The 11,102-nt window shown below is 43.7% G+C and overlaps 1 protein-coding gene across 1 annotated transcript; it reads right to left on the bottom strand.

The window, feature by feature from the left end:
* Positions 1–799: 799 nt before the first annotated feature.
* Positions 800–10,895, bottom strand: RBM43 (RNA binding motif protein 43). The gene is made up of 4 exons (XM_008258575.4): positions 10,708–10,895; positions 6,887–7,097; positions 3,221–3,309; positions 800–2,492 (listed from the first exon to the last, which is right to left on the bottom strand). The coding sequence occupies exons 1-4, from the start codon at positions 10,708–10,710 to the stop codon at positions 1,734–1,736; spliced, it is 1,062 nt and encodes a 353-aa protein (XP_008256797.3). The 5' UTR covers positions 10,711–10,895; the 3' UTR covers positions 800–1,733.
* Positions 10,896–11,102: the final 207 nt, after the last annotated feature.

Below are 11,102 nucleotides of genomic sequence, written 5' to 3'. Positions count from 1 at the left end.
AAAATGAGTAATAATAAATTTTTATTTTTTGACAGGCAGAGTGGACAGTGAGAGAGAGAGACAGAGAGAAAGGTCTTCCTTTGCCGTTGGTTCACCCTCCAATGGCCACCGCGGCCGGCGCGCTGCAGCCGGTGCACTGCGCTGATTGGAAGCCAGGAGCCAGGTGCTTCTCCTGGTCTCCCATGGGGTGCAGGGCCCAAGGACTTGGGCCATCCTCCACTGCACTCCCTGGCCACAGCAGAGAGCTGGCCTGGAAGAGGGGCAACCGGGACAGAATCCAGCGCCCCGACCAGGACTAGAACCTGCTGTGCCGGCACCGCAAGGCGGAGGATTAGCCTAGTGAGCCGTGGCACCGGCCACAAAAGTGTTTTAAGTTTGATGCAGTTCCATTTGTCTATTTTTGCTTTTGTAGTCTATATTTTTGGTGTCAGAAATATACTACTTAAGGACATGGAAATTACACATTTGGGATTGAGATGGCTAAGAAAAATGAAAGCACAGTTTTTTTGGTACACTTTTCTACTGACACAAGCAGTTCTAATAATCATAATCACGTTGCCTGCCTCGGGATGAGCAAAATGTGTGTGTTTTATTATCTGTTAAACCAGGAAAGTCTCTGCAGTGCCCCAGATACTTAAATTGGTTTCATCTAAAGTTTAAGTCAAGAGAGTCACAGATGTTGAAACAATTGCTATAGATCTTTTTTTTTCTCCCTTTATTTTACAATTACATTGTTAAAGTGACAACAAGAACAAGATCAAGGGTAGTAAGAATACAAATGATTCCAAACCTGCATTGCTTTGATTTATGATTTTTTTTTACTTTAAAATCATATGAAAGTGATATACATTCAGAAGAAATGGTACTTTGAATTTTTAATATTGATCTTCTCCTGGGCTAACAACGTGTGGGTAGATCCAATATTCTCTCATGTTGCTGAGCAGTGCGACAGCAGGATTCAGCTCCCAGCCAGCAAGAGTTCACAAGGGGAGACAACTCATGTGCTACAGTGCACTGTGCAGCTAAATCAGGATGTTCAATGCATTTTCGACTTATGATACTTTCTATTTACAATGAATTTATCAATACATAACTCATCACAAGGAGTTTCTGTAATAGAAATCTTATGGATCTCTTTCAAAATTCTCGATAATTATTACAACCAACACTTACATAAGACTAAATAACAGTAAAAAAAAAAAGCTCCATATATCCAAAAGCCTTATAAAAATAGTATTTAGTCAAATAATAACTATCTACATGAGAAACACTTTCTAACTCCTGTTCCAAATGATTTTGCCAGCACTCTAATTCTATATGGAGGAAATACAAATTTGTCAATGTTAAGAAAGTGGCAACAGCATAATAACCATCATCCCAACTCCTCACAGATTTATTTTTGAAGTATTTTAGAGTTCTGGAAAAAGTGAGATTTCTCCAAGGTAATTTAGTGAGAATTTTTTCAAAGTTTTGTGCCTTAGATATTTATTAGCTTTGCAATCAGACAGTCTGAGTTAAGTGCCACTCCTGTTTTTTCTAAACCAGGTAACTTCAGGCAAGTGTTTTTTCTCCAAACCCTAGCTTCTTCCCCTACATCATGGGGATAGTGATGCTCATGATGAGGGATGGTCACAGGATAAAATGAGATAAGGCATGTCAAGCTATGGTCATGTATTGCAGAGGCAATAACCCATGAAGGGAAGGCAGCAGTTATCACCACTACTGCTTAGACTTCAACTAACTTTGTGCCCTATTAATTCCATCACCTGTTTTTTAAACAGGTAGGTGTCAGAAGAAAATCCTATAATGTCAATATGTGTCTTATAAGAATTTATCAGAACCCTAAGGTATCTCGGCTGCAGTTGTTCACACGCCCATTCAATGTTTCTTTTCTCTGTTTTTTTCTTTCCTTCCAAAAGAAGTGTCTCTTTTCTGAGCTTATATTGAAGAACATGGGACCATTTTTCCAAGATCTTTTTGACATGTTTTACGTTGTTTGGATACAAACCAACTTGAGGATTCTTTAAACTAATGGTGGTGATGTCACCATCCACTCTCTCCCCACTTAGAATATGGAACTTACTCAATGATCTTTCATAAACTCTACATTTCTGTTTCAGATAAAGGAAAACATCTGTGTCCAGCACAAGTGTTTCTTCATGTCCAGTAACCTCAGGTCCCAGGGTCCTGGGTGACCCCGGAGAGTCCCCACTTCTTGATAGGCGCTTCTGGAAGCTTTGTCTATCCCTATCTCTCCCCTCACTGACAAAATTCCTGTTTCTTTCTAAAAGAGAACTTGCTTTTAATAGCAAAGATTCTTTGAGCTTCCTGATAGCCAGAAATGAACCTTCCACAGAGACTCTTCCGTTGGGTTCCAGGCGGCTGAAGCTTAACGTTGGGACCATCTTTTGAAGATCCGTTATCAGATTTTCTAGAAAAACTTTACTCCCAAAAACAGAAAGATCAAGGATAGCACTTACAGAGTTGAAGACCTAAAATTAAAAAGAGAGAAATTAAACAGCACCACCTCATGGAACAGAGAATACACACACACACACACACACACACACACAAACATGCTCTTTTTCTGCATTTTTCTTTGCTCCACAGCAACTGCTCTAAACCAGACCCCAGCTCCCCACCCCAGAGGCCCTGCTTCCTTGCCCCAAAGCTGCCCAACAAGGAATCCCACCTTGTTCAACCTGGGACTCACAGTTCCTCAGTGCACACCCCAAAAGAGAGGTGGTCCAACGACTTAGAGGCAGAAGCCTTTTTGACACAAGGTTCTCTGGAGAATGCATAGATGTAAACTATTCTGGCTCTGCCTGATGGATAGAGGGCCCCCTAGAGCCATTCTCACCACCCTATACCTCCAGTTTGAAGTATGCCAGCTGGCTACTCAGAACCCTGGGTTTCTTAGCAGAGTAGTTTGCAAACAAGTGCTTTGAAATTGAACTTTTTCTTCCTTTTCATACCTTTCCTGTCTCTTCAAAGTTCCTTTTCTGTGCTCATTTTTATTTTTTTCCCCAAAAGCTCACTATCACTTTAAAAAATATCACATGGGACACAGATACATAAAAACGCAATTTCAAGAGACTGAGTTGGGATAGGGAATTTGGATTCTCTTTCTTAGAAGTCATGAAGCAAGAGTATGCCTCCCATACACAGGAATGATTTCTGCAGAAGAAATACGACCCAGCTCCTCCAGCACCGCCCTTACCTTGTCACTAAAGTGAGAGACTGTGAGTCGAGCACACCCAGCCCTCTTTGCTAGATGGTGTGTCTTTTGCTTGCTGACATTCTCCGCATCTAAGTGGAAATACTGGCATCAGAAGTGTTTCTGGCATGGCACATTAATTATGTTTTTATTTTATAGGGAGGGAGAGAGGGAGAAAGGAAGAGTGAGAAAGGAGAAGGAGAGAGAGGCAAAGAGTGCTACCATCCTCAGACTCAAATGTTGCCCAAATGTCTGCAACAGATAGGGCTGGGCCAAGGCCAGAGCCAGGAATCAGGAACTCAGTCCACGTCTCCTACAGGGATGACAGGAACTTTACCACCTGGGTCATTCCCCACTGCCTCCCAGGATCTGCATTAGCTGCAATCAGCAGCCAGAGGTAGAAATCAAATCCAAGCACTCTAATATTGGATGTGGGCATCTCAACTGTTAGGGCAAACTCCCACCCTAATAATGATTTTAATTAATAATAATATCAATGTTCAGCTCTGTTATTTGCAGTGTCTACTTTTTGCTCTAAATTTGGTATTCTAATAGCTTTTTCCTTGCACTTGAACACACTGTAGTTCAATTTGTATGTAAATGTGATCCTAATCATACTTTTATAGATACACATAGGTATATATATGAATGGAAAACAAAAACCTGTAAGTAAACCCTCCATTCTGTTCATCGCAGTCATAAAGAGACTACACCTTTTTGGATCCAGGACAGTAGACTAAAGTCTCTTAATTCACTGGCTGACCCGCACAGTCACTTAGTGAATCCTCCTTCTCACCCCATTCTCCAGATGTTGGCAAGTCCCAGACCTGAAGAAATTGTTGAGTGAACCCAATTTCAATGGTTTCACACACTTTTTCTCATGTATCACCTCAGCCTCAAGCTTTCTTCCTTCTGCCTACAGAAATCTCTAGTCTGTTATCCTAATAGACATCTCAAGTCTTGGTAACCAATCCACTCCCAAACATATTCTATCCCTGATCTTCTGTGTCTCAGAAAATGACCCCTAATTCATTCACAAATTGTGAATATCTTCCAGTTCTCATCACCTACCGTGGTACCACTCTGGTTAAAGCCAGCAATAACTAGTACCTTCTATTAGCCACCAGCTGCCAAATTGATCAGGTAGGAAAAGGCACTCCAACCTTGTGTCAGTCCTCTGCTCACAACTCTGCAGTGGCTCTAGACACCATACCTTGATCTGTAAGTTACTTAGCATAAACTGGCCCCAGTCCTCCATCTAATTACATCTCCTACCACTCTCCCCTACTCATTCCACTGCAGCCACTCAACCCTCCTTGCTGTTCTCCCAATTGCCCAGCATGCTTCCCCTCATAGGATGTTCACCAGCCTGGGGCTAGAGTATTCTTCCCCCTTATCTGCATGAATCATTCCCTTACTTCATTCAGGTCTCTACACAACTGACATCTAAAAGGAAAATCTTCCCATCATTCTATCTAAAATAGCACTTTCCAGAATATCTTACTCCTTTATTCTTCTTTATATTTTTATAGCATTCATATTTTATCTTGACATATAAATATGTAAACACATAAATAAGCATATATAATCTCAATAAATAAAGCACCCAATATGTAACACGCATGTGTTTGCATATTATCTGTCCACCCCCATGGATCTACACTTCATGAAGACTCTGCCTATTGCATTCCTTGTTGTATCCTCAAGGCCTAGGATGGTGCCTAGCAAATGAGAGATAATCAATATTTGTGAATGAATGAATGAGTTACCTTTCATTCACTCATTAGAATAAGTCTCTCTCTTGGAGTTACCAATTCAATACATAAAATATTAACTTCTCGGGGCTGATGTGGGAGTGGGTTAAGCCACCACCCGGGAAGCAGCAACACCAGCATCCCACATTTCAGTCCTGGCTGCTCCACTTCCAATCCAGCTCCCTGTTAATGCACCTGGAAAGACACCAGAAGATGGATCAAGTGGTGTATCCACATGGGAGATCCAGATGGAATTCCAGACTCCTGGCTTTGGCCTGTCGCTGCCACTTGGGAACCAAACCAGTGAATGCAAGCTCTATCTATTTATCAATCTACCTACCCACCTATCTATTGCTGTTTTTCCCTTCTTTCAAATAAATAAATAAACCTTTCTAAAAAATATTAACTTCCCAAAATATAGAGGGTCACTGAGAGAACTGAGAAGACTTTCCTGGAGCAAGCTTTGGCACTTTGACATGCCTGGGTTTGAGTCCTGGCCCAGCTCCTGACTGCAGCTCCCTACTGCTCCGCCCCCTGGGAGGCAGCAGGTGATGACTCATGTAGTTGAGTCTCTGTCACCCACAAAGGAGACTAGGTTTGAGTTCTCAGCTCCTGGCGTCAGCCTGTACCAGCCCTGGGTGTTACAGGCATTTGGGATGGCAAGTGAATCATTAGATGGAAGAGATATTCTTTCTTTCTCTCTCTCTCTTCCTCCCTCCCTCTTGCTTTCTCTGAATAAAATAAAATAAAACCCTTCCTGTCATCCCTTACATGAACATCCCCATTGAGAAGGAAGTACTTAAATGATGGTGGCACCTGAAAGGACTGATAATCCCCAGTCTCTTGGCTTTCTCTGGACCCTGTCCCCCCTCCAGTAGAGCAATGTCTCTTCTGCTCATACTGCCTTGTGGCACATCCACCGCCAAGAGACTGACATGGAGATGCATTTTCTAAGGCAATTTATTCTGCCAGCCCCGTAAGCTGTCAAGAAGCCTACCCATTCCATGAGGCTGGAGGGGAGAGTGTGCTGTGCAGATCCAACTTTCTTTTTACAGCAGGGGTGAATGTGGGGACCAGAAAAACTCAATCTGATCTCAAATGCAAGCCATATTTCTCAATTCAACCATACCAGTATTTAATGGTGCTATAATAGAATATCCATCTATTGGTTTAAAGAGAGAAGTAGATGGTATAATTATATTGTTGAAACCACATCAAAATTTCTGAAGTGATTATCTTGTTTATGAGATAATACATAATGTAGGTGAGGTTTTTCTTCATTTCCCCCTGTATTTTACAAGTTGTCTGCAATAAACTCTATCACGTTTAGCCCATGATATAGACAGATTCAAAACAGAGGGAAAAGTAATCTTTAAGAGTTTGCCAGTCATTAGCAATTTCATCATGAGCAATTTTCACAGTCATCTCTCAGCATCTGTAGGGGACTGATTCTAGGACCCTCCTGGATACCAAAATCCACAGATGCTCAAGTCTCCTATATAAAATGAAGCAGTTGCATATAATGTACGCATAGTCTTCTTGTATCCTTTAAATCATCTCTGCATTACTTACATCACCTAATATAACATACATGTTATGAAAATCATTGTTGTACTATATTGTTTGGGGAATAATGACAAGAAAAAATCTGTACATGTTCAGTGCAGATACAATTTTTTTTCAAATATTTTCTATCTGCAGTTGGTTGAATCACAGATGAGGAACCCTTGGATATGGAGAACCTACTGTATGTTCCTGCTAATACAATATTGTGCCATTTTTACATTCAGAATAAACCAATTGTTTTTAAAGCTACTTTCTACTTCACCAATCCCATGAATCATTTTAACATAATACAATTATAATTTCATTGAAGAAACATTTCTAAGATTATGAATATTTGATGTGGAAATACCTTTTTTTTCTTTGAATATTACATATGCAACTCCCTTGGTTCTTGTTGGATATATCACATCTTCAACATCTCCACCCTCATTTTTAACATCCTGGAAGTGACTCTTCACTAATGTGGCCAATAACTGATCACTGAACAGACCAACCGGAAGCCCAGCAACTATTACTGTTCTTTCCCAACTTTTGGATTCCTTGACATTTGAAAATGATGCCTGTAAGAAAAATAGTAGGGTACTTTTTTAAAATATAACATTCCACACGATAAAGATGACAATATACCAGTGAGAAAGGATTATCTTATTTAATAACAGTGCTAACACCACTGGTTAGATACTTTAAAAGAAAGAGGAAGAGATCTTTGCTTCATAGCATCTACCAGCATAAACTCTACAAGAATTTAAGAATTAAATGTTAAAAATGAGCCCTTTTGAAAGTATTGGTTAATATTTGATCTTAAGAAAGCTTAAGGCCGGCGCCATGGCTCACTAGGCTAATCCTCCGCCTTGCGGCGCCGGCACACGGGGTTCTAGTCCCGGTCGGGGCGCCGGATTCTGTCCCGGTTGCCCCTCTTCCAGGCCAGCTCTCTGCTGTGGCCAGGGAGTGCAGTGGAGGATGGCCCAGGTGCTTGGGCCCTGCACCCCATGGGAGACCAGGAGAAGCACCTGGCTCCTGCCTTCGGATCGGCATGGTGTGCCAGCCGCAGCGCGCCAGCCGCAGCGGCCATTGGAGGGTGAACCCACGGCAAAGGAAGACCTTTCTCTCTGTCTCTCTCTCTCACTGCCCACTCTGCCTGTCAAAAAAAATAATAATAATAATAGAAGAAATTACAAAAGAAAAGATTAGGAGATAAATATTCTAAAAATTCAACTGTAAAAGCAAGCCAAACTACAAATATGGTAGTTTGGGAATGGCTGTTTCCTTGATTGTAGGGTCAAAAATATATCAACCAATAAGAATGACATCCCAACTTTTATTGTCTGGGTGAATCAAAGAAAAATCACACTCCAAAAATAAAACCCAGGCAGAAACATGGGGCTGCACTGGAGTAAATCTTTCCTTCAAGCACATATTGGGGAATGAATGCGACCACAGAGAGGACGCACCACTGCGGACCCTGCCACCAGGCTGGGCACAGAGTACCAGCTGAAAAAGCTTCCCCAAGCCTCAGTCCTTTGAACTTCCTGCACAAGGGATCTTCAAAACTGCCAAAGAAAATGTGCATTATGGATATTATTTGCATGGATTTCAAAATTTTCCACCAAAATAAGCTTAGCTTTTATTCCATTTTTCCACAACTTTTTTAAGTTTTGAAATCCATGCATAGCTTTTTCTTTTATTCTTTTTTTAAAGATTTTTTATTTATTTTATTTGAGAGGTAGAGTTACAGACAGTGAGAGGGAGAGACAGAGAGAAAGGTCTTCTATCCATTGGTTCACTCCCCAAATGGCCGCAACGGCCAGAGCTGCGCCGATCCGAAGCCAGGAGCCAGACGCTTCCCCCTAGTCTCCAACGTGGGTGCAGGGGCCCAAGCACTTGGGCCATCTTCCACTGCTTTCCCAGGCCATCAACAGGGAGCTGGATTGAAAGTGGAGCAGCCAGGACTCGAACCAGTACCCACATGGGATGCCAGCACCACAGGTGGACGCTTAACTTATTATGCCACAGTACTGGCCCCTACACAAATTTTTGAAGTGTCCTCATCTGGCACCTTGTCAGGCAGTTAATCAGCTAACAAACATTGTATTATTGAAGCATGCATTCTATCCCTGGCAACATGCTGGGTACCATAAGAGACACTGACAAAGCCAGCACACCCTCATCCCTGACATTCAGTTCCCCCACATAAGTTTACTGAGTATTCATTCATTATGTGTGGAGCATGAGGACAAGATTTTAGGATTCACGACATTTTTAAAGGGCCTATATCTTGAAGAAAAGGAGGCAATCACATAAGTAAATTATTTCAAAAGAGTTTAGTAGGCTCAAAAGAGGGAGACTGATTTCTCTACAGGAGGATATGAGCCAGCACCCAACAACCTGAAAATGACACAAGATTATCTACAAGAGAATTCCAAAATATAAAGTAAATGCCATCCAGGATTAGGAAGCAAGATCAATCTTGGCTAAAACAGTCAAAAAGGTTTTCCCAGAAGACAGGCCTTGAAGGCTGAGGTAGAATATGAATTAATGAGGCAAAAATGGGAAGAAAGAGAAGTTTCAGCAGACACAAAGGAGCAGGCAAGTAGGGAGGAAGGTAGAAACAGCTCATGATGAAATGAATATAAACCAAAACGAGTGGTTCCAGAACACACAACCCATCACAAACTATTGGCCACTTGTTAAGGAAGAGTCTTCTTAAAATTATTCATACACTAAATTTTAGAGTGAAACAATAAAACAGCAGATGTAAGTGTCCCTAGGTTCTCGCCTCAAGTGGTAAAATCTGTCTTCCCAAAATTAATTCTCCCTTCAAGGAGGAAAAGATAACCAAAGAGATTTCTCAGATTCTCAGGGGACCTTCCTGGATGAGATTTGTCTGAATAAAATTCGCTGCTCTAACAACCCACACCAGCCAAACTGGACAGAAGGCTAAATTCTGCTTTTTGGTCTTGATGTCAAAGAAAACGCAATCAATTCAAATTCTGAAAAATCTCCCTCCACCTCTATATCCTCATCAGTGCTAACAGTGTATTTCTTTATTCAAGTGTCTAAATGCAATTCACCTTTAAAAATCAAAAGGCCATGTCCTTCAGCCAGTGTTTTCACGAGTGAGAACATAAAGGGATGGCCTTGTTTTGTGAGACCGCAGTAATTTTTATGCAGCGCCTAATCAATAATTGCAATGGCCTGCCAGGAATCTTCCTTACCCTTCTCTCATTGGCTGCAGCAGCTGTGGCTAACACATTTCATTTTACCGAGGTCAATTATGAACAAGGAGAGTTATTAATCTCTTCTAGCCACAATTAATAAGACGGCCCTGCCAAGAATTCTGAAACAAGAGACAGTAAGGTGATGGCACTTTGCTCCAGTGTTAGGTTCTCAGCGCCTTTAGGCCATTGGATCAGAAAGCAGAAAAGGATAACAAGACACAAGAGTCTTTCACTGCCTTTGTTTATATTTGTTTTATCAAAATCGGTTGTTTCTTTTCGCTGACGACGCCTTTCCTGCTACCACGTAAACAAAACGCACTTGCATCCGTTAACTACATTTCCAGTTCTGCATTTCAGACCAGGAACTGCAGGCTCAGCCCGGCCCTTGACACGGACCGGGCGGGACTGAACCACCCAGGCAGGCGGCAGGCTTGGTGCGGAGTTTGCGGATTGCTCTTCCCAGCCAGCACAGATGGGGAAACACAGGGCTCTTTGTGGACCCCGAACCAAGGCCGCAAAAGACAAGAATGCGCACCAGGGCACACGGAAGACGCGACCCCTTCCTAACTCGCGTCCTCGGCTCCAGTCTGTTTCAAGCCCACTTTTGTTCCCTCACGGCCCCCCCCCCCGGGGGGGGGGGACGACAAGCTACCCGTGGAGGGCACAGCGGCAGCTCTGACGCCGGGCAGTGGGGGCGGGAGCGGGTGGCGGTAGGCCAGGTCTGGCCCCTAGGAGCTGCGTCCCTCGCCCGCCCAGGGCCAGGCAGCGGCGAGGAGGTGGCCCCGGCTGGCTGGCCGGCGAGGGCGGCCTCCGGGGTCCCTGGCCTCCGCGCGCCTCCGGCTCAGCCCCGGGCCTGGGCCTGCCCCCGCGGGGTCGCCCTCCTTTCCAGGGGAGTGTGGCGACGGCACGCAGGTGACCCTACTGCGCAAAACCCAAAGCAAAAGCGACTTGCCATGGCGGAGCGACGCGCCGTCGGTGCCCAAACCTAGCAGAGCGCGGGCGGCGGGAAGCGGCTGGGCAAGCAACTTTTAGTTTCGGTTTTTTTTTGTCTCCGCTCCCTTGGAGACGGGAAAGGGGCGGCCCTTCCACCCACCCAGCTGTTCTGCGGCCTCGTGGTCTCCAGGTGGGAACTCCGCCGCCGGCCCACAGCCCTGGGTGGTTTTGCAACTTTCCCTGGAGAGAGGCCCAGAGGATTTCCAAGCTGACGTTCCGGGATTCCCTCCGGATGCCGGGGAGCTCAGTGGAATCTGTATCACGTTTCCTAAACCCTCATTAGCTCCCGCTGCTAGCACACCGGTATCCTCTTAGCCTCCTCTCCCCAGCTCCCCCTCGCTACCCGGTGCCACA

Source organism: Oryctolagus cuniculus, chromosome 3 (assembly GCF_964237555.1).
Source record: "Oryctolagus cuniculus chromosome 3, mOryCun1.1, whole genome shotgun sequence".
In the NCBI taxonomy this organism is placed as follows: domain Eukaryota; kingdom Metazoa; phylum Chordata; class Mammalia; order Lagomorpha; family Leporidae; genus Oryctolagus; species Oryctolagus cuniculus.
The sequence above is the reverse complement of the archived record's forward strand: the minus strand, read 5'-3'. Positions and strand labels throughout refer to the sequence as shown.

What these genes read in the sequence shown, in the direction of transcription:
- RBM43 (XM_008258575.4), bottom strand. An exon ending in AATATTCAAAGAAAAAAAAG is followed by an intron (nt 3,310 to 6,886) that starts GTATTTCCACAT and finishes ATTTCCACTTAG; the next exon opens with ATGCGGAGAATGTCAGCAAG. An exon ending in TCTCTCACTTTAGTGACAAG is followed by an intron (nt 2,493 to 3,220) that starts GTAAGGGCGGTG and finishes TTTTAATTTTAG; the next exon opens with GTCTTCAACTCTGTAAGTGC.